Source organism: Sebastes umbrosus, chromosome 3, assembly GCF_015220745.1.
Source record: "Sebastes umbrosus isolate fSebUmb1 chromosome 3, fSebUmb1.pri, whole genome shotgun sequence".
NCBI lineage: Eukaryota > Metazoa > Chordata > Actinopteri > Perciformes > Sebastidae > Sebastes > Sebastes umbrosus.
The window spans coordinates 7,772,922-7,795,084 of record NC_051271.1 but is presented as its reverse complement, the minus strand read 5'-3'; the positions used below and the strand labels follow the sequence as shown (position 1 = coordinate 7,795,084).

The following is a 22,163-nucleotide window of genomic DNA, read 5'->3' as shown; positions in this document are numbered from 1 at the left end:
TCGTAGTTTCAAAAATGCAGCAGCTGCTGGCTCGCCACAATGCAAAGCCTCAGCCTCAGCTCTTCTTCACTCCTCCTATAAATGTGTCTGCCTGCTTCTGCATAAAATATGAATGAGCATCTTTGTCCGTCTTGAGCTCTCTAATCTTGTGATTCCCCTCCGGCTCCACCAGCATTTCCAGAAGGTGATCCCCCACCAGTTTGACAGCTGCCCAGACAAGCTGATCCTCAGGGCCTACCAGGTCAAATACAACCCCAAGAGGATGAAGAAGTAAGAGCGCTCATTACTCAAACTAACGACTAGTAAGACGCAGACTGGACGGGTGGATAATCCTCTGTTGTTTTTCTTTATTTTTTTATTATCAGACTTGAAAAAGAATATACCACAATCAAGAACAAAGAAATGGAGGAACAAATTGAGATCAAGGTGTGTGCATTTAATGTATTTGTGATGATGATTAGTGGATATTACAATTAACACTTTTAGTAGGAATTAAAAAATAAAGAGTTAATATAACTGTTCGGTACCGCTCTCTCTCTTTCTCTCTGTTCAGAGGTTACGCACAGAAAACAGGCTGCTGAAGCAGAGGATTGAGACGCTGGAGAAGGTAAGAGATGATTCCAGCTTTATCTAAATGCTAAATTAAAACCGGTTTGTGCAGCATCATTGACACGAAACAGAGAGATTGCTCAGCGCGGGACTCTCCACAGTCTGATCAGATCTAATTAAACACAAGATAACGCTGTGGGTTTAAATTCGTGCGCTCATTTTTCTGCTGTCGATTTTTTTTCTCGAGAAGCTTTTTTTTTTCTTTCTGCTCCAGCACTTTTTAATCTTCTCCTTTTCTGAAACACTTTTTTGTTCTGAGTGATCTCACTGCTGCCTCTCTTTTCTCTTCACACACTTCTCTACATTTGTTGCAGCAAACGATCGACTCCTCAACCTGTGATCCCGTTTCTTTCTTTTCCTTGAATTTCCTCTTGGGTTTTTGTTGTGGGTTATCCTCCCTGGTGTTCCACCGTCTTTCACTTTATCTTCATCTCTTTTTTTCACCCTCTTGTTCCTCTCCTTCGCTGCGCTGTAGGAGAGTGCCGCTCTGGCAGACAGACTGATACAGGTAGAGTACTGTGAGCCACTTTCCCACTGACCTCGCTGTCCTCTGCCCTACTCACACCTCCTTCCTCCTCCTTCCTCCTCCTCTTTCTGCTCTCCTGCACTGCTTCTCTCCCTCTTCTTAACAATAACCAGCCAAAAGTGCATGAAAGAATATTGTTGAATATCTGCACCGTCCACAAGACCGTCCTGTATTCCCTGAATGCATGTACAGTTTATCCATGATGGAAAATCTAATAAGGTTGTACAACTCCTGCATGTAGCATGTTAACGTTTATAATTATCACTCACTACTATTACTGTTATGCATTTTCATTAGAAATACACCTCACCAACATGTGAATGAAATATCCTACATAGACATTTTGGGAAATGCGCTTATTTGCTTTCTTGCCGCCAGTTAAATAAGAAGTCTGTACACTACTGTAAATATAAAGCTACCACCAGGAGATGGTTAGCTTAGCTTAGCATAAAGACAACGAGAAACAGCTAGCCCGGCTCTGTTCAAAAGTAACATAATCTAAAAAAAACTCTAAATCTCACAAATTAACACGTTAAATCTTGTTTGTTTAACATGTACAAAAAAATGACGTGTAAAAACGACACGTTGGGGTTTTACGGGGAGTTAAACCAAAGAGATGTAACCTGTTAATTAGTGAGCTTTAAAAGTGCTGGCAGGCAGATATTTTACCCTCGGATCATAGACTGTATATAAGAAGCGGACGTAGTCACCGAGACGTCACACATTGGTTTGTAGACTGCTGTTTTGAAACCTCGACTTCGTCATTTTGGCTGTCACCATCTTGGCTTTTTGCAACCAGAAGTGACACGAGAGGGCGGAGCTAAGTACAACCGAACACTGAATAAGACGCATCCCCTGCTTTACGGTCTATTTGACTCTAAATGGGACCATAATTTACCAAATGAACATCATGCTGTACTGAAGAAGACTTGAAACTAGCGATTGAGACCATAAACTCATGTTTACAATGTTTACTGAGGTAATAAATCAAGTGAGAAGTAGGCTCATTTTCTCATAGACTTCTATACAATCAGACTTCTTTTTGCAACCAGAGGAGTCGCCCCCTGCTGGCTGTTAGAAAGAATGCAAGTTTAAAGTACTTCCGCATTGGCTTCACTTCTCAGACCCGGAGGTTGCCCACTACTTCAGTTTCCAGTCTTTGTGCTAAGCTAAGCTAACCAGTTGCTAGCTGTATCTTTGTATTTATTGGACAGATATGAGAGCATGTTTAAGCATATTTCCCAAAATTTCAAACTATTCCTTTAAGGCTAAAAAAAAGATCCCCTTAAGCATAATAGTGTTGTATTCCCTAGATGCCCAAAATGTCCCTACATTGGTATATAGTCTGCATTTTAAATGCTGATCTTGACCCTCTGTCCTGGTGTTCCAGGGTCAGGTGACGAGGGCGCAGGAGGCAGAGGAGAACTACGTGATCAAGCGGGAGCTGGCAGTGGTGAGGCAGCAGTGCAACACGGCCACCGAGAGCCTGGAGAAAGCGCAGGACACCATCAAAGAGCTGCAGCAACAGAAGGTAAAAACACCAACCCACAATCTGTGCACCGACACGAACTATTGCTCCAACACTGAGGGTGAACGCTGGCGAAACATAATTTTTGCCTCACATATGTTGAACAAGGGATTTATGAAGTAAGATTTTGTCTGGAGGCAGACGCAGTTCGTCTGCATTTCTCTTGAATCGTTTATTAGGTAATGAGCTCAACTGCTAGTGAAATGATTACAAAATCAGGGCTGCTTTTGATACCAGGTTGTGAAAAAAGACACAACTAAAAAAGTACTGATGGTGATGTTTTACTAATAATGTTTGTAGAAATAGAGAAAACATGGAAAACCTAATTTTCCCGTCTTAATTAAAGGACACTCAATCACTGATCGACATTTTTCAACATTTTCTGACATTTTATAGACCAAACAACTAATCGATTAATCGAGGACATAATCAACATATTAATCAACGATGAAAATAATCGTTACTTGCAGCCCTAGACTTTACATTAAAAGACGTTTAATAAACATGTTAAATGAATTTCCTTTCACATAAAACATTTGCAAAGCTGATTTTTCTTAAAAGTTTGAAACCTGCATTGTTTACCACCATGTTTACTAGCCAGCATTCTTCTTCCTCCCTGCCTTTTTTTGGGGGCATTGCTGTGTTTCGTGGTGCATTATCGCCACCTGTAGATCCACAAAAAACAACAAAATAGGGAACCACACATAAAAACATTGCCCATCAAAAACTCCTTTTAATGTATTTTATATTATTATTTTGATTGAAATATTCCCATAGTAACTGATGGTGTGAGCTCACCTATCATTCTGCTTTTATTGCGTTTTATATTGCCAACTCTGTGCTTCTTCCGCATTAGTCAAACAACAAGAATTCAAAACACACCCACACCAGGAACAACACACACGCAGGGTGATGGCACGCAACACTAACGGGACATTTTGTTTCACCCGTGTGTGAAAATCAGAGGAGAAACAGCTCCGGGTAATTATATGTCAAACTGGAAGTGTCTTTGTTTATTGAGTTTTGGTTTTGATCTTTTCTTTCTGTATTTTAATTTGTGGTTTCCTAATAACAAAGGTGCAACTCACACAGTCAAGTCTCCATATGAAACTCAGAAGAAATTAGTGATTTAGTCATGAACTAACCCTGCAAAGCTCACCGCCCCGAGACTGATGATACACTCTGTTAGCGCTCAGGTTGTGTTTTGACTCTGGACTCCAACACGCTGAATTTAAAACGCAGCAACTATGATGTTATAGTGCTTACTCTCCCTTAAATTGTCGGATGTTTACACCCAGAAAAAGGTCTACAGGTTCAGTCAGCACTTTAACCTCATAGTCACTCTTTTACTCTAAATCCAATGTGCTGAGAAGAGCCAAAACAATGTGAAACTTACAGCTGTTTAAATACATATGGACTGAAACCTAAAGGTTGAAAACGCTGCATCATAGTTTTTTAAATATTGATCATACATTTAAAATAAGACAAGATCTGAAGTTCTAATATAGTTGATTTAATTTTTTTTAGACAGTATTGGTATGTAACTAGGTACATTTACTCAAGTACTGTATTTAAGTACAACTTTTAAGTACTTTATACTTCTACTCCACTGCAATTCAGAGGGAAATATTGCACTTTTTACTTCACTATATGTATTTGACAGCTGGAGTTTATAATGACTTTAAGATTTAACATTTTAAATATGTAATAAATGTATAAAATATGATGCATTGTTATAAGTTAAACTGCCCAACAGTATATAATGTAGTTAATAGCTCCACCTCCACCAACTACAATAATAAAATAATACTTTTATATGAATGCATCAGCAGTAATAATATAATATGATCATATTTAATAATATAACACTCAATTTCAACGCATTGAGTTCTTTAATTTCTGATACTTCAAGTACATTTTGCAAATAATACTTTTACTTGTAACTGAGTATTTTGCCACTGTAGTACTGTGACTTTTCAAAGGATCTGAAAATCCTCTCCATCACTGGATTTTGAAACATTTTTTTTTATTCCCAGGTAGAGCTGCAACAATTAATCAATTAACTGATTAGTTGTCAACTATTAAATGAATGACCAGCTATTTTGATAACTGATTAATCGGGTTAAGAAAAAGAAGTCAAAATTCACTGATTCCAGCTTCTTAAATATGAATATTATCTGGTTTCTTTACTCCTCTATGACAGTAAACTGAATATCTTTGAGTTGTGAACAAAACAAGACGTTTGAGGACGTCTTATTAAGTTTTGGGAAACACTGCTCAATATTTTTCACCATTTTCTGACATTTTATTGACCAAACAACTAATCAATTAATCGAGAAAATTCCTCAACAGATTGACTGACAATGAAAATAATGGTTAGTTGCAGCCCTATTCTCAGGAGACTGAGTAATCTTCTCTGCCTACAGTATATATGATTTGTGGTTCTGCTATATATGATGCTGTTGAAGGACAAAATTAATTGGGAATTTAAGATCACATCTTTTCTCATGAGTGAAGAGCACAGTTATTTTTCTACGTACACTGGCAGATGTTTGTAATGAATATGTTAGTAATACAAAAGTTCGTCCAACCACCACTTTTTTAACCATGAAAATAACAAGCCCCTCTGGTTTACAAATGATTTACAGTTAAAACTCATAGTTTTGTCAGCAAATCACTCTTCTGTGAGATTATGATGTGTGACATTCATACATAGTCTCTTTTCAATGCTGCGTACATTCACACAGAAGGAAGAGCATTAAAAACGTATGAATCGGTCACATGGCTCGGCCACGGTGTCACAATGTCACACTGTCTTCACAGCTTGTTAACTCCGCCTCCCAGCCCTCGCTCCAGCCTCGGTCTGGGTCTCATTCACATGAACGGAGGAAGGGAAATAATTCGGCTATTAGTGCATATTACAACCTTTAGATTTAAATAAGGACTATTCAAGTGTTCGTACTGGGAAGTTGATTCACCTAAAAAAAAAAAAAGATCCGCTGAGTTACAGACGTCTCTTTCCCAATGTAAATATGGGAAAAAGTCTTTTGGGGCCCAATAGCATCACGTGGTGGACACGGAAGTTGTAGTACCGCCGTTTGGCCACTACGAACATTGGCATCAACGACCGGCACTCTTCCTGGGGGCTTGGATTTTAAACATGGGATGTTGAGCTCTCTAAATGATGTCATTGCGTGACGAGTGATTATATTCCGGCACAGATTGCTGGCATCTGTCACCCTCCAGAGTTCACACACCTCCAGACACTCACAATCTTCTTTGATAACCAAGACTGAAAGGCACAAGATGACAAATCAAGACTCTTTTACGCACGCTATGTACCCAATTTCAAGCGTTTGTATTTTGCCCTCGTAGGAAAGTATTTTTTCCACTCACCCTCTCTGCTTTTCTGCCCCAACTTTGTAATTTCCCTTTGATGTGGTGACATGAAAATGTACAATAGCTTTCTGTCTTCTGACATCACTCTGAGTCACTGGGGCCGCTTGATACCAACTTCAGTTTGTTGATCAGCTATTTTGAATCAGCTGACGTTTAAAACATTTTGAACAGTTTCCATTTTGTTGACTAGTTGTAGATAATCACAGGGGTTAGAGTAGCACGTCATAATTGATGCTCTTGATTTATTTGTGACAGAAATGAGGAATAACTTTTTTCACCACCGTCCCGAAATACTCTAATAGAATTATTTCCATAATAAAAATGGATGCATGGCATAAATAAAACACCATGGAAATTATTAATTTATAAATTAGCTCACATTTTATAAAAAACATTTGTTACATATACATATTCATTGATTTATAATCACATTCAATTCAGAAATCAACTGTTTTTTTTATCATAATATCTGTAAACTTACCATCTTTTTCACATTTGTGAATAATGTGGGTACATGCGTGTTTTGCCCGTGAGATGGCCTCCTGTCTGGCGTGCACCAATGAGAAAAAGAGAGACAGAGAGAGTGTGGTTTGAGTTTGTCTTTGTCTCTCCCACGATATGTTTTGCTGGTTAGGCCGCCAGTGACACCAGAAAGCGTAAAATCCCACCACCGCTTCGGGGGCGTCATTGTAACTGCCTGACAGCCACGACAGGTACATACCATTCAGATGTCACTCTCGCTGTTCTTCTGTGTGTGTGCACACTATTGGATTGCGTACTCTCTTGCAATTGTACATTGACAACTTTGTCAGAGATTATAAGACCAATATACAGTATATACTGTAATAAATCATAAAATGGTCATCATATGTCATCAGAGATTAAGTGAATGCAGCCAAGGAATCAAATGTGTTGCTGCAACTTTCCTGCTATCTTCTCCAAATGTAGAAAACTTTTTTTTTCACCAATGTTATCCCTCAGAGAAAAATGCACTGGATCGTGTATGAATACTAAATTTGCTGTTAGATTTTATCATCAGAAGAGACAAAAGAAACAGGAAGAGATATAGCAGCAGCTTGTGGCAGACATCACACTCATTGACGCAGAATTCAACTCCTAGTCATGACTACTAACTCCATCATCTGCAACTAGTCTGCATATGACAACAACACAAAAACTGTGGAGGGATTTCGAATGAGACCCAAACAAGGCCAGTTCAACTCCTCCGTTCAACCCAGTAGTTATTAGATATCTGTTTACCAACACAATCTCAAGAAAGCTGATCAACAAATGATCAATGCTGGCATCCACTGCCCTGTTACACGATATACCTGTGTGTGACACCAGCCATGTTTGTTTCAGTACACAGAGCCGTTTGTGATAAATCTGCAGACTCAGCTGGAGCAGACCAGACTGCACGAGGCCGAGCTGCTGGGAGCACTGAAGGAAATGCAAGACAAGGTCCTCGACCTGGAGAAGGTGAGCTAACAGACGCGCAGCATTTAAGCGTGTGAGAAATGTGAGTGTGAAAGATGAGCAGATACAGCAGGCGGGTGTAACTGTGAATGTGTTAAAGATCGCCTTACTGCGAAACTTAACTAAGCTGTTAAACACGTCTTTGTTTGGAACAAATTAACACTTCAAGCTTTCAGTTTTACTTAAGGTGTTGAGACACAACAGCTCTGCTTCCTCATGATGATGATTTTCTGTAATATACTAATAGAAAAAGTAAATACGTTTCTGGCATTGTTTGCTTTTACCATTTTGTAATGTTCCAGGAACTGCTGTTTTTTAGTCACGATGGCGGCTCTATGTCAATGTCCGTCTGACACGACCTCCTCTCCACCAAGGAACCTAGAGAGAGGACTGATTTCTGTTTTTAGTTCACAGTTGCTTTGGTGATGTAAACGTATGTTTCCCAAACGTGACACGGGTTCTTTTTCATCCAGAGAAGCACTTGCCTGCCTGATGAGAACAACATGGCGGCTCTGCAGGAAGAGGTGAAGCAGATGAAGCTGAGGGAGCTGGAGACGCTGCGCTCATTCAGAGAGATGCAGGACACTGTCACCGATCTCAACCAGCGCTGGCAGGTAACTAACACACACAAACTGCTGCTGTTTAAACTACCTGTGTGTGCATGTCCATGTGCCCACGTCTGTGCTGTTGGCAGGAGAGTTACACCTGTGCTACTTTGTGTTTCTGCAGCATCACATGTCCCGCGGCGGCAGCACAGGCGGTGGGGGCGGCCACTGGAAGGAATCCCCGAAGAAGAACGCCATGAACGAGCTGCAGGACAAACTGATGACGGTCCGACTGAGGGAGGCCCAGGCTCAGGCTGAGCTCCGAGAGGTCAAACTCAAAGCTCTGCAGCTGGAGAGCCAGGTCAGACATTCATTCATTGAGGGAATACAAATCCTGTCAGTTATTTTCATTTGTTGGAGCCCTCCTCCACACCCTCCTCACCCTCCTCTCCCATTTCCCTTCCTGCCACTCTAGAACCAGATCCACAGCAAGCTGATTGGTCGCAACGATCAGGAACGCTCCGCCCTGCAGGACCGACTCCAGATGCTGGCCAATCAGAACAAAGCTCTCCAGACCCAGCTCAACGAGATGAAGAGGAAGCAGTCCGAGTCCGACTGCAAGGTCTGGATGGAGAGGAGGGAGAGAAAGAGGGGAGACTTAACACCAGATATAGATAGATAGATAGATAGATAGATAGATAGATAGATAGATAGATGGAAAACAACAAGGAATGAAGACATATAAAGAAGATGAGGAGCATGTAAAGAGGGAGGGAATGACAGAGATGAATGGATGGAAATGTTTCAGGACAAACAGATGAGAAATGAGTTTGACTATAAATTCTGGGATTCATATCCAGAAAAAAAGGACAGATGCAATGAAGGAGGTCTGGAATGAGAGAGATGGAGGACAGTGGAGGACGTAGATGAAGGGAGTGAGACAGTTTTCAGGATCAACATCCATCAGTGTAATTCAGTATATATCGTTGTCATCCACAGAGTTCAGCTGTTAAGCAGGAAATGTCATCTTCTCTCTCCCCTCATACATGCAGAGTAAAGAGGACGTGATGGCGGTGCGACTGAGGGAAGCAGACAGTATGGCTGCCATGGCTGAACTCAGGCAGAAGGTCGCTGATCTCGAGATACAGGTGTGTGTTGATGTGCCTCTGTGCCTCAGGATTGTACTAGAGTTGTTCCCATACCGATACCAGTATCGGAAATGCATCCGATAGTGCTCAAAATTTGGGATTGGGTAATAATAACTATATGTATTTTTTTATCATGCTGGTATCGGATCGGTACTCCGTATCGGCCGATACCGCAAGTTCAGGTATCGGTATCGCGAAGGTAAAATTGGTATTGGAACATCTCTAGATTGTGCGTACGTAGAATTTGTGTATGCAGATGTTGACGTCTGTATGCGGATGATTGATTCAACAATATTGTAACATTAAAATGTGTGTTTTCAGAAGGAGGAAGGGCTGATCCAGGGCCAGCTGAACCACTCAGACTCCAGACAGTACATCAACGAGCTCCGGGATCAGATCGCTGAGCTCAAGAACGAGGTTGGACACACACACACATACACACACACACACACACATAGAACTGCACCGTTTACTGGATTTCATTTCATAATTGAGGATGTTCTCTTACGAATGATTAAATTCGGAGAGACAAACGGCCTATGCAAATGTAGCCGACTAGGCTGCTGCAAAAATAAAAAAAGATAACGTGCTATTAATCGGCTATCTGCTTTTTCCTGCTCCAAACTATTGTTGTTATATCGGCCTTTAAAAAGCCGCTCTTGGTCGACCTCTACATCAGACTGAATTGCAAGGGTGGTTGTTTTGTTTTCTTTTTCAGTCAACATTGAAGCTGCGGCAGCAGTTAACTTAACGTTTTTTATATTGATCTAAGAAATATGTGGATGTTAGAGATGTTACGTCTGTAAGTCGACATACAGCAACTCCTACAGCAGCGTCAATCTCATCTGACACCTTCTAATCCATCCTACTAAGCTCTGATTGGTCAGCTGTTTCTCCAGCCGGCGGATACAGACACTAAAAGTCACAAAACCAGACTTGTTTGAATGTTCTATCTTTCAGCTTGCAGAGATTCAGAGGTCCTGAAACAGGTGTTTGTGTCATAAAGCATTTGCTGATTCTGAAATCTGACCCAGTGACAGATGATTTGAAATGTAGTTCAGAGCCTGCAAATGATTGATATTTTATAATCTATGTTCTTGTGATTTATTAGAGGTACATTAGTATAGCTGACGGCATTGTTAATAATAATGTTCACTATATGATTTTGTTGACTGGTGAGTTCTGTTTCATAATAGCGTGCAGATATGAGACATGTAGTGTTTGTATACTGATAAATACATACAGATAGATAGATACCCTACCGCCTCGCCAACCTCCACAGAATAATCTTGTCATCTACATGCAGCATCACAACAGACACCACTTCCACCCAGATGCACTCACTCAGTTGTGTCTTTCTTGTAAAAAGAGACCACTGCTCTTCCCCCAACATCATTTGGTTCACAGAGTTTCAAAGAATAAGTGCGTGACATTTATTTATTTTTATCACAGCTGTGCAGCTTTCCCACAGTTGTTTGCTCACTATGACGCCAGACACCAGTTTTGCTGATTTCCACGTTGTTAATTTCACTCAACCTGTAAATTTTCACCCGACACACACTCCGGGCTTGTTCATTCAGAGAGTGGCTGTGCGTGACTAGGATTGTTAAAACTTTAGAGTGAGGGGGCGTGATGAGACTGCCCTGCCCTTTACCGCTCCTCTCTTCTTCTACTCTCCCCACCATTTTTTATCAAAGCTGTGGTTTTATAAATGAGACCGAAACTTGCGTGAGTACAGATGAGGAAGCAGTGAACCATTTAGAAAAATCTCAGTATGGTCCCCTCGGTGATCCTATCATACAGATCGAGTCATACCAACAGCAGTATGTGATGACAGATTCTACGTAATGCAGATGATTTTACACACCGTGATTCAGCTTGACATGAATTTAGCAATTTGGCAAAGACGACACATTTTGATATAGATTAAGCTTTTTATGTTGCAAAAACAAACTGATAGAAAATGACTTCTTTCTTTCGCTCTAGCTTGACGAGCAGTCAGACACAGTCAAAACATTTCCATTGGTTAACCACTGGTTTCCCCTCCCCATCCGCTCTACAGCTAGCCGGGGTGTATGATAGGGGGAAACAAAAACCTCTGAGATTTGTCATGAGTCACTGTGGTACATACAAGGTTAACACGCCGAATGCATGCATGTGTAGATAAATGGTGGTGGCGGCTCTTCTGTCATGCAAGAACAACCACTGTCATGTGAAAGATAGACAGCAGAGAACACGCAAACGGTCTTTTTATTTTTGGATTTGTTAAATTTTGTATCTAGTTGTCCCACCTGCTTTTGTGACCTCTGGTGCTCAGATTTAGCTGTAAAGACCCCTCTGCCCTATTGGTACAACCTCAAATGGTGAGCAGGATTCAGGTCAGTGGGTTTCACGGGGGGTTTCATTTTCACACCCAACAACCTGTTAAAAAAATCCCCAGCACCTGACATTTGATGCTGTTTGCAAAGGCTCATCTAACAGATTTAACACGATTTATAGACCATTTAAACCTAGGAAACTCAGCTGAGAACTTTCGTTAGTATAATGAGTTTTGCGATATTATGTTTTGTGATACTGTATTGATTTTGAATTAATAGATTACATGCAAAGATTACGGCAAAACTTTATTTCATGGGCAAAGATATGCAGTGTATGTGCCCTCTTAAAGTAGTTACTATGATGTTGGATGTTATAGGGACTGTGATAAAAGCAAATGAAGATCGTACTTTTCTGATTGCATAAAAAAAAGTCAACTTTTTTTTACTCTGATTTTATGCATATGGTGGTGTGTTCTTTATACTATGACAGTTTTCCTAAAATTAGATAAAAAAAAAAAATGAAATTCATCGTCTTGCTTACAGTATCGCAATATTCTGAATTGTAACCCCCGTATCGTGATACGTATTGTATCGCCAGATTCTTCAAAACGCATCTTAGAGGAGGGAATGTACTTTTAACAAAACAAACACTTTATTTAATACTGTACACCGCAGCGATATACTGACATACTACCAAGTCTCCATGGAAACATGGCATCTGCAGTCATAATTACAGATGGGGCAAATGTTTTGCTGGGAATATGAATAACTACATCACTTAAAGTTCCTCACTTTTTATGTTTTCCCTCCTCAACAAATTCTTGTCAACTTGATGATTGACAATCTGAAGTAAACAGAAATGATATAAAACCGTCAGATAAACAATGACTATATATATATATTTTTTTTTTTTAACAAGCCTTCACCTGTCCATTTCTCCCTCGTTAATATCCAGTTGGTTTTGATTGTGACTGCAATTTTAACATATATTTATTATGATGAAATTGATAATAAAAAGACCACTGAAGTATAGAGAAAACCTCCCTGCAGGGCCGACTAAAGTAAGACCTCTGTATTCAGGTCAGGCAGTTGCGAGGGCAGAAGGCGACCCCCAGCTCCAGGGTCAGCAGCGGAGGTGGAAGCACCAACTACCAGGATCTCTGTCTGGCCAGCCCCGCCTCCGCCGAGGGGGACTATCTGAGCTCAGACGAGGACCTCCTCCCCAGCCCGCTGCCTCCCAACGCCCTTTACCCCGGCCTGTCCGGCCAGTGTCACCCGTCTGCCCGCCTCGACAGCGAGGGCAGCACAGACAGCGAGCCAGAGGAGCGGGCTCTGACACACCCGGACCCACAGCAGCTTTACGGCAGCATGGTGTGCGCCGAGGTGCTGGATAACTGAGACCTGGAGGGGTTTCATCGGATTTCTTTGAGCTAAAGAGACGCTGGAGCTTTTAAGGACGGGACTACTACTGTAAACTGGGGCTGTATCATCCAATCCAGTCCTCCTCCTCGGCTTTTCCAGTGTTTACCTTTTAACTTGATGCAGACATAGTGGCATTGATTGGACCTCTTCTGATCATCACTACCCGCTGTCTCTCCGCTCCACCACCATGTTCCCCACACTGTTGGATCCCGTGTTCCCTGACGAAGAGGTAATGTAAAGCCTCTCTCCTTGTTCCCATGTGTAACTGCGCCAGAGACCATTTAAACACAAACATAGGGACTGAAACCGGACCAGCAAGACTGTTGTTGCCTCTCGCTGCTCGAGATCGACCACCGGACCTGAACCTGTGACTGTGACGAGGAGTGAAACCCGGGTAGACAGAAAATAAACTCTTCCCTCATAAACCCCATAAACTGACTGATGGACACTTGACACACTGTATGCTCTGTCTACCCTTACATGAAACCTCCTTCCTGATTGGTTCAGAGTTAAATACATCTTTATCCTCTCTTTTCCCTTTTTATGCTCTCGTTAGGAAGACACGCACAAAAAAAACTTCTATCAGCCATCCATTTACCTCTCAGTTAAAAAGAAGACGTAACAGGTAGTGAGTATGAGAGAGGAGAGGTGCATTGTAGGAATACGTACCCATCAAACCGTAGGGATATCACAAGATGGCATTCATTCATGAATCGTGAACACTTTAACATACTAAATGTGTGTGTTGTCTGTGTCTGTGGCTCATGTCAAAGCATATTCATCATAACCCCCACAGAACAAGGAAGGAAGAAACTCAATGTTGCCAAATATTTTGTTGTTTTTTTTTTTATTTATATGTTGTAATTTATTTTGATATTTTTTTAAATATTTTATATATCTATATGAAACTATAGGAGAGATACCGACAGAGGCCAAACTTTCTACACCGTCCTTTGTGCCAACTAGTCGTCCGTTACAGGTTCGCTGTGACACTGAGTGTTTCAGAGACGGAAAATGTGCTGCTATGATTTTGGATTTCTTCCATTTTGTTCTTTCTGTTGTTCCTTTTTTTGTTTTGTTTTGTAATCTTTGTGAGGTGAACATGAAACCTCCTGTTTCCCACTAGATTAGGTTGACCGTGACTGATCAAATCTGAAAACTGATTCCTCCCCAGAGCTTCTCGACATTTAGCAGTGATGGGAGGTTTTCTTCAAAACCGAGCATGATCATTGTTTATGTGCGAGTTAAAGGAACAGTTTGATATTTTAGGACGTTTATTTGCTTTCCTGCTGAGAGTTTGAGACACCGCTGTCCAATCTGTCTGTTAAATATGAAGCTACAGCCAGGAGATGCTTAGCTTAGCTTAGTCGGGTGTAGTAACTTCATGTGCACAGTCAAGAAAAAGCCCAGCACGTAAACTCGTTTTCACACAGTTTTTGACGGAACTAAGTAACCCAATTGTGGCTACAAGTGGTGTAATGGTAAGCGCTAAAATAACATTAGAGAAGGGTCATAAAGTCAGTAAACTGACTCCGTAATGTCAATAACAACTACAAAACCATTGCAACATCTACGTAAGGTTTGCTAACATTATCTTAGTATTATAAGCTAATGGTCATACTGGACCAAGGGAGGCTGAAGCAGCTTGTAAAAACCCTGACAGTATTGAATGGAGCAAAAAACGCATTTTATTATCAAACGTTTAACTTGTAAAAAGAAGAATTTGATATTTCCCATTTATTTCAAAAGTGCGATTTTAGTCGCTTTAAGCAAACAAGATACTTGTTAATTAATTCAGGCTGTCCTTGTACACTGTCCGTAGCTATAGCTACCTCTGTAAAGTGATGCACTGTGATTCGTATGTTGCCTAATCCACGTAATCGTGAACCAGGACGTACAAAGAACGACAAACTCTGCGCAGGGATGAGGTCTGGATGGATGGGTGTGTCCAAAAACATCGGACTTTCACCCATGTGACGCCACCTCCGTAGTTATTTTAACCCAAACCTGGATCTTTTTCTAAACCTAACCAAGTAGTTTTGTCGCCTAAACCTAACCAAGTAGTTTCCTGTGAAGATGGAAGTTTATTTTGAAAAGACTGTAGGCATGTAACTAGCGGAAATTGACACATTTTGCTGGATATTTGTAGGAGAATGCACGAAAAATAAGGACTAACTTTTTGTAAGATATCATTGTTTGGGGATACGTTGATTAGTATTAGAGTTTTAACCTTTGGACAGAGCCAGGCTAGCTGTTTCCCCCCAGTTCCCAGTCTTTATGCTAAGCTATGCTAACCATCTCCTGGCTTGTAGCTTCATATTTAACACACAGACATGAGAGTGGTGTCAGTCCTCTCAGCGTATTTCCCCAAAATGTCAAACAATTCCTTTAATTATCAGTGTCCCATACAAGCCAAAAGAAATCCAGGTTAACAGCGCTGATCTGGAATGACCAGTTCATGCACTCATATCACTTTTTTTGACAGCTAAAACTGCAGCATGTGGGCCAACGAAAGAGGAGGGAGCCGTTCATATCGTAAGGATGCCAACAGAGAGAGTGTGTGTGGGTGGAAAATATTTTACATATCAAACATTAATATATTCTGTGTAAAAGAAAAAAAAATGTATGCAGAGATATGAAATATACAGTGTTACAGGAAGAAAAGTATATGGATGAGATTTAAAGCTGTATCACTGTCAGTCCAGTCTTGCTGAAGATGGTGAGCGTGTATAGTTTTATCAAACAGGGTGTCGTTATGTAGAGCAGTGATCTGCTTTTTGCACTACAGAGAAAGAGGAAGTGTCTGCTCGTGGCATTAAAGCAGTGAGAGACGGTGTGGATGAATGGATTCATGGTGGGATCATTTCTTATTATATTCAGCTCTTCAGAGGGACATTGACATTATCTAAGTGCTCCAAGATTATCCATCCTGACTTTGTATTGTGCTGTTGAAGGATTTTCTCTAAATAATTCTCTAAAGGCATCACTAACATTTTTTGTGCAATACAAATGAGGGACGGGTAAAGGAGAGAATTATTGCCATCTTCCAAGAAATAAGGAAATTGGATCATCAAAGAGCTGAAGAGGATGTTGGTTTGCCCACCATGCTGTTGCAAATAACAGCCTCTTATTGGTCATGGGTGGGTGTAGCAACTGAAATCTCTACACTGAAATCAGTGTTTGGATATCGTCAGACCAAATGAGCGTTGTACAAACTTGAGTTCCTTCTTAGTATGTACAGACTGACATCGGCTCTGTTGAGCATGAGATTTAGGCCCTTTGAATAATTTACTCTGGGTCATAACTGGCGGAATTTCTCACTTGAAGTTATAATCCTTAAGATCTTTCTATCAAGCCTCTTTTCTTTTAATCTTATTTATTGATTCAATGCACTTACATTCTGTAATTGCCTTTCTATATTTGCATTGTTACTGGTGGTGTCCGTCTTTCCCTTGTGTGATTCAAAGGATTTACAGGAAAAAAGACAGATTCATGTACTGGATATGATAATGATGATGGTGAGAGTTAGTGAGTTCTTGTTGCTTTTCATGTAATGTTCAAGGCAACATTGGAACATGAGTCGGAAAACATTGTTGACCGTCTTCTTTTAAGGTGGCGGTATACTCTGTCAGAACTGCTTGAAGGATGGTGAAATAGCTCTGGAATATCAGCTGGGTTTGAAATTCATTCTTGACAACTATTTCGGTCAATTGACTGATGTGCACACAATTTAAATATTGCGTCTCTCCTTCTTTATGACAGACGGACTTCAAGTGTGGCTGTTCGAAACAGCTATGACCACGTTTTACCTTCCGACGTGGTCAGACAACACACTGTACGAACTACTTCTTTTCAAGCATAACTTGACCCCATAGACTATACGTAGTCTCCGTGACGTTGCCCCTAGGTTTCAAAAGCCGTTGAGAAGCTCAATGTGGGTCAGGATGATGTGGGGGGCTCTGGCCGTTTGCCATCTTGGCAGTGTCGACACAGCCTAACTGCCCTCTAATCCAAACATGGGTCATGTCTAGAAGGTAAACCCCAAGTTACAAAAACGTCCGATAACTCTCGCGAGACCTGCGGCAAGACCACCTCTCCTAACCATTCCATGTCAATGCCTAACCTTAAGCTGGGCATACACTGTACGATTTTAGAAATGTTGTTGTATACTTCTTACTCCTACTGTACGAGTAGATCGTTTGCGATATGAAGCCAAAGCTCACGATTTATGTGCTCAAACTATACGGCCCGACCGTCAGCCACGACCGGAGCGCTCGCACTGTACGCGTAAAACACGGCTCGTCGGCTCCTGCGAACCGTTCTGGCTGTTGACCGTTGTCAATATAGATTCTTTTGAAAGCTCCGAGGCAGGTAAAGTTGGTTTGGTCAAAATGCTAACGAGGCGGAAACGTGCTGCCTTGATCATCTGTGCCATCCTGTCTGCTGAAACGCAAAAAAAAAAAGGGGCGCCGGCGTATATGGACTCGTAGGTGGCTAGGAAGACGTGAACAGTATGGATTTTATTGTCCATTTGGTAGAAAGAATTGGAGGTAAGCTAGCTTACTATCTATTGTACATTGTTATCTTGATTGCTACGCTCTGATTACTGTAAAAAGAGGACAAAAAAGGCGCTGACGTTGGGGAATCGGCTCGTGGCTCTGCTTCAACTGGGCGAGAGCCTGTCGGTGGCCGACCAAAATTTCTGAAATGTCAGAAATTTATCCGACGGCCGGTCAGGAGGAGTTAATCAGTCCTCTCTAAAATGAGTCGTGCGGCTCAAAATCCGGGCCAGAAACGGGCTAAAATCGTACAGTCTATGCCCAGCTTTAACCATCTCGTGAGAGTTTCGCAACTTGGGGGTTAGCTTCTAGACACGACCCCAAGAATGAGCAAGGAGGTGGATCGGAGCTGAGGTGACTCAGCAGAGCAGACGGCTGGCGGCTAGCTACCTGGTACGGACCCACCTGTCACTCAAAGTGGCCACGCCCTCAATTATGCATAACTTTAAGCCTTATTATAATTTAAACGGGTGAATTACATCAAAATCCGACCTGTACAGTTGTCATGAATGGGGAAATTAGCTATAGTGACCAAAACCGTTTTTTTTACCAGGCTGTAAACAGAGATAAATCCTCTCAGCCCATGATTTATTTGGATGCGCTGTAAACATATGGACATGTTTGTCTTCTTCTGTTGCATTTCTGACAGAGTAACCGCTCAAAAGCATGTTTCAACCTGATCTCTGGGAGCCATATTATCGTAACGCGTTTGACCATGACCACCACTAACCACGGGTGTTGCCAGACCCACCACCACTGAAATCTTAAGGATCATAACTTTAATATTTCAGTTTGGATTTCAGTCAAACAATTAAAATGCATAAACTAATAGTAGGAAGTTTTCATTCAGGACTGGAATCAGATTAGTGGTCATTACATGTCCTTCAACACATTATAACACATCTGTACACTGCTGTTCAGTGATGGTGCTCTGTTCTCACCACTGTCTAAATACTATCTACTGTGACAAAAACATTTTGATATGTTTGTAAATTACTTTTGAATATGGAACTAGCTCTCATCCTTAATATTATTTTTATAATTACCATCAGTACTTTGGTTTCTCCTGCTAACAGCATTACGTGAGACGATTAAACATCATAATGTGCCATAAAGGTAGGTAGATTTACACACTAGAGCTACATGACATGTATGTTTAACGAGGGTGTCATCGACATGTCAGCCACAACAGCCCTTCATTAAACAGCCATGTAATATAACGTGTGTGGACGGAAACACGATCACACAGTGTTGCTCCAGATTCATCATCTTGAAACTGGAACATCAACACGTTTTAACTGATTTGAAAGCAGGAAATAAGTGCAAAACAGTGTGTCACGTGTGAGTTCTTCCTCACAGACGGTGTTCATCCCGGTTAGTCTGGTGTAGGATTTCTCAGATTTATGTGCTGTATGTGACGACTGTTTGATATCCACAGCATCATACCCAGGAACCTTGCCCACCCTCTCTCTTTCTGTCTTGCAATTCAACTGATGTTGTTATCAAATATATTAAATGACAGTAAAGATTATATAAATTCCAGTATGATGGGGAAAAAATACATTTCAGTGTTCTGTATCGTATGAATGATACAAAATAAACTTTGACATTGCACCTTTGCAAAGGCCTGATTGTGTTGTTGTTGTTTATTACTAGGGGAAAATAGCCTATTTACTCTAATGTTGAACATTAGCTTAGCGTTAACTTAGCTTTGTCGAGATCTAACCATCACTACATCAAAGATGCTAAATATGATCCAGACATGAAAGATATAGAGGGGAAATGTCTACCTGAGCAGAGAATGAAGTCATTCTCCCTCTGTGTGTGTTGTAATCTGAGCTTCTCTGTGCTTTGTTATCATAGATGGGGTGACCGCGCATGTTTTTAGTGCATGTCCGTGCATGTGAGCGTGCCCCACTGGCTCAAGGCCCTGCTCTCATACAGCGGTTACAGGTGATAATGCCGCCCTGGCTGATGCTGTCGTCATGAAAGCGTAGGAACCTGTTAGCTGCGAGCATGGATGTATTAAGAGAACTGGATACAGCGTTGGAGACGGGGCCCCGTTCGTTCCTATGAAAGTTGCTCGGTGGCGCATGAAGCCTAAATGGCTCGACTTCCAAGTTGAAAAGCACCCGGATCTTCCAGGCGATCTAACGCATCCGCTGGGCCCATGGAGCAGGCGCAGTAGCTCGGTCACGGGGTCACAGGGTCACAGCCATCATGCTGTCGTCACGGCTTGCAAACTCCGCCTCCCAGCCCTCGCTCCAGCCTCGGTCTGGGTCTCATTCACATGAACAGAGGAAGGAAAATAACTCTGGATTCAGCTATTAGTGCATTTTACAACTTTTAGGACCTAATGATTTAAATAATAGCTATTCAAGTGTTCGTACCTCAAAAAAAAATATCTGCTGAGTTACAGACGTCTCTTTCCCAATGTAAGTCTATGGGGAAAAAGTATTTTTGGGCACAATGGCATCACGTAACGTACACGGAAGTTGTAGTACCGCCGTTTGGCCACTACGAAAATTGGCATCAACGACCGGCGCGCTTCCTGGGGGCTTGGCTGCGAGCCATTAGCTCACCGTCGCCGTGTTGAGAGCTCTTGAGAGGCAATAGAAATGCTCCCAATTCCGTATTTAGCACCTTTAAAACAGGTTGCTCCACACAAACGTAACATAAAGTTTTTATGTAATTATATTTAGACCCAGTAACTGCCAGGTGAAGCTAATTGAACTAACTGACAAAGCTAATGTTAGCTTGCTAATACATGTCTTGCTTAGATTGAAGATTGAAAGAGGTAACACACAAGAGGGTCAACGCATCTGACCCGGTCAAAATGCTGTTTAACAATGATGTAAAATGACATTTCACTAAATTAACACAATATAGGCTACCTATAATTACAAAATGTTATACTGATAGCAGTTTAGATAGGTAGATTAGCATAACTGAATATTTCCCACTTATTCTAAACTGCATGAAAACTACTATCTCCGTTCTATGTAAGCAAAGGGGCAAAAAAAACATTTGCTTTCGGTGGCGACGCAAATTCACATCTTCACATTTGTGTGGAGTTCAACTCTGGTGAACTTTAAGCCTCAGCAGACGATGATCACGAATATGTGGTACCATGACTTTTGAGTTATTTTTGGCATTTGACGGTACAGTGACTTCCTGTTCATAGTTCGTTGGTAGTGCTGTTGCAACTCAATTCAGGAAATCATAGTTTCGTCAGTGTGTAAAATCTAGGTGAGTAAATGATATTTTTTTATTAATATGAAGCGCCCAAACTTAACAGCTCTCTGGACTTTCAAGCTTTAACACATTTGAAATGATGTGTTGTAGACTTTTGAGCTGAGACAGCACTTTTAAATTGAGTCCAATTACGTCACCCAATCTTTGTATAAATAAGTTACGCTACGTGATGTCAAATCTAGAACCAAAGTCATGTCTTCCTTTTAGGGCTGTCAATTGATTAAAATTAGTAATCGCGATTAAGATTGTCGCAAATATATCGTACCTTTTTTATCTGTTCAAAATGTACGTTAAATGGAGATTTGTCAAGTATTTAATACTCTTATCAACATGGGAGTGGGCAAATATGCTGCTTTATGCAAATGTAATGTATATATTTATCATTAGAAATCAATTAACAACACAAATAAATGACAAATATTGTCGAGAAGCCCTCACAGGTACTGCATTTAACATAAAAAATATGCTCAATCATAACATGGCAAACTCAAGCCCAACAGGCAACGTCAGTGTGTCAGTGTGCTGACTTGACTATGACTTGCCCCAAACTGCATGTGATTATCATAAGGTGGGCATGTCTGTAAAGGGGAGACTTGTGGGTAACCATAGAACCCATTTTCATTCACATATCTTGAGGTCAGAGGTCAAGGGACCCCTTTGAAAATGGCCATGACAGTTTTTCCTCACCAAAATTTAGCGTAAGTTTGGAGCGTTATTTAACCTCCTTCGCGACAAGCTAGTATGACATGGTTGGTACCAATGGATTCCTCAGAGTTTCATATTTAATTCAATTCAATTCAATTTATTTTTATATAGCGTCAAATCATAACAGAAGTTATCTCGAGATGCTTTATATATAGAGCATGTCTTAGTGATGTCAGTATCGTCACTCTAGCTGTAAAATGAGCCCGCTACAACCTCCGAAAGATCGATTGCGTTTTAATGCGTTAAAGAAATTAGTGCCGTTAAAACGAATTTGCATTACTGCATTATTTTTCGCGTTAACGTCGACAGCCCTACTTCCGTCACTGAAAATATAGCTGAAAATAATAACTGGAAGATTTCTTTAGTAAGGATAAAGCTGGCCTTATTCAATAGGCTAATCAATAAGTCCATCATCGGTCAAATCCGTTTTCCTTGTTTCCAGTTTTCAGTTATTATTCCTGTTTTATTTTGATAGACTCACCTTTGTCTTCAGTTTCAGATACATTCACTTTCTGTCCTTGTGTGTTTCCCGCCTGTGTGATAACCTGCCCCGCCCTGATTAGTTCCAACTGTCCCGCATTACCTCCCCTGTGTAGTCTTTGTGCTCGCCTCGTCTGTTGCCAGTTCGTCCGTAGCGCTCCAGCCTTTTGTTCCCAGTGACTTCCAATTGTGA

The 22,163-nt window shown here is 41.1% G+C and overlaps 1 protein-coding gene across 2 annotated transcripts in view; it reads left to right on the top strand.

Annotated features, from left to right (window-relative positions):
* si:ch211-239f4.1 (EVI5-like protein) overlaps nt 1-15,082 on the top strand; it is a 41,034-nt gene extending 25,952 nt beyond the window's left edge. The window contains exons 9-20 of one of the 2 annotated variants that reach the window (XM_037763948.1): nt 173-270; nt 366-426; nt 554-607; nt 1,085-1,117; nt 2,526-2,666; nt 7,425-7,541; nt 8,012-8,152; nt 8,268-8,444; nt 8,559-8,705; nt 9,136-9,231; nt 9,553-9,648; nt 12,630-15,082. In XM_037763948.1, the coding sequence (XP_037619876.1) occupies nt 173-270; nt 366-426; nt 554-607; nt 1,085-1,117; nt 2,526-2,666; nt 7,425-7,541; nt 8,012-8,152; nt 8,268-8,444; nt 8,559-8,705; nt 9,136-9,231; nt 9,553-9,648; nt 12,630-12,947 (1,479 nt within the window). In that variant the 3' untranslated portion in view covers nt 12,948-15,082. The remainder of the gene's footprint in view (nt 1-172; nt 271-365; nt 427-553; nt 608-1,084; nt 1,118-2,525; nt 2,667-7,424; nt 7,542-8,011; nt 8,153-8,267; nt 8,445-8,558; nt 8,706-9,135; nt 9,232-9,552; nt 9,649-12,629) is intronic. The other variant, XM_037763950.1, reaches the window with a different exon arrangement.
* The last annotated feature ends 7,081 nt before the right edge of the window (nt 15,083-22,163 follow it).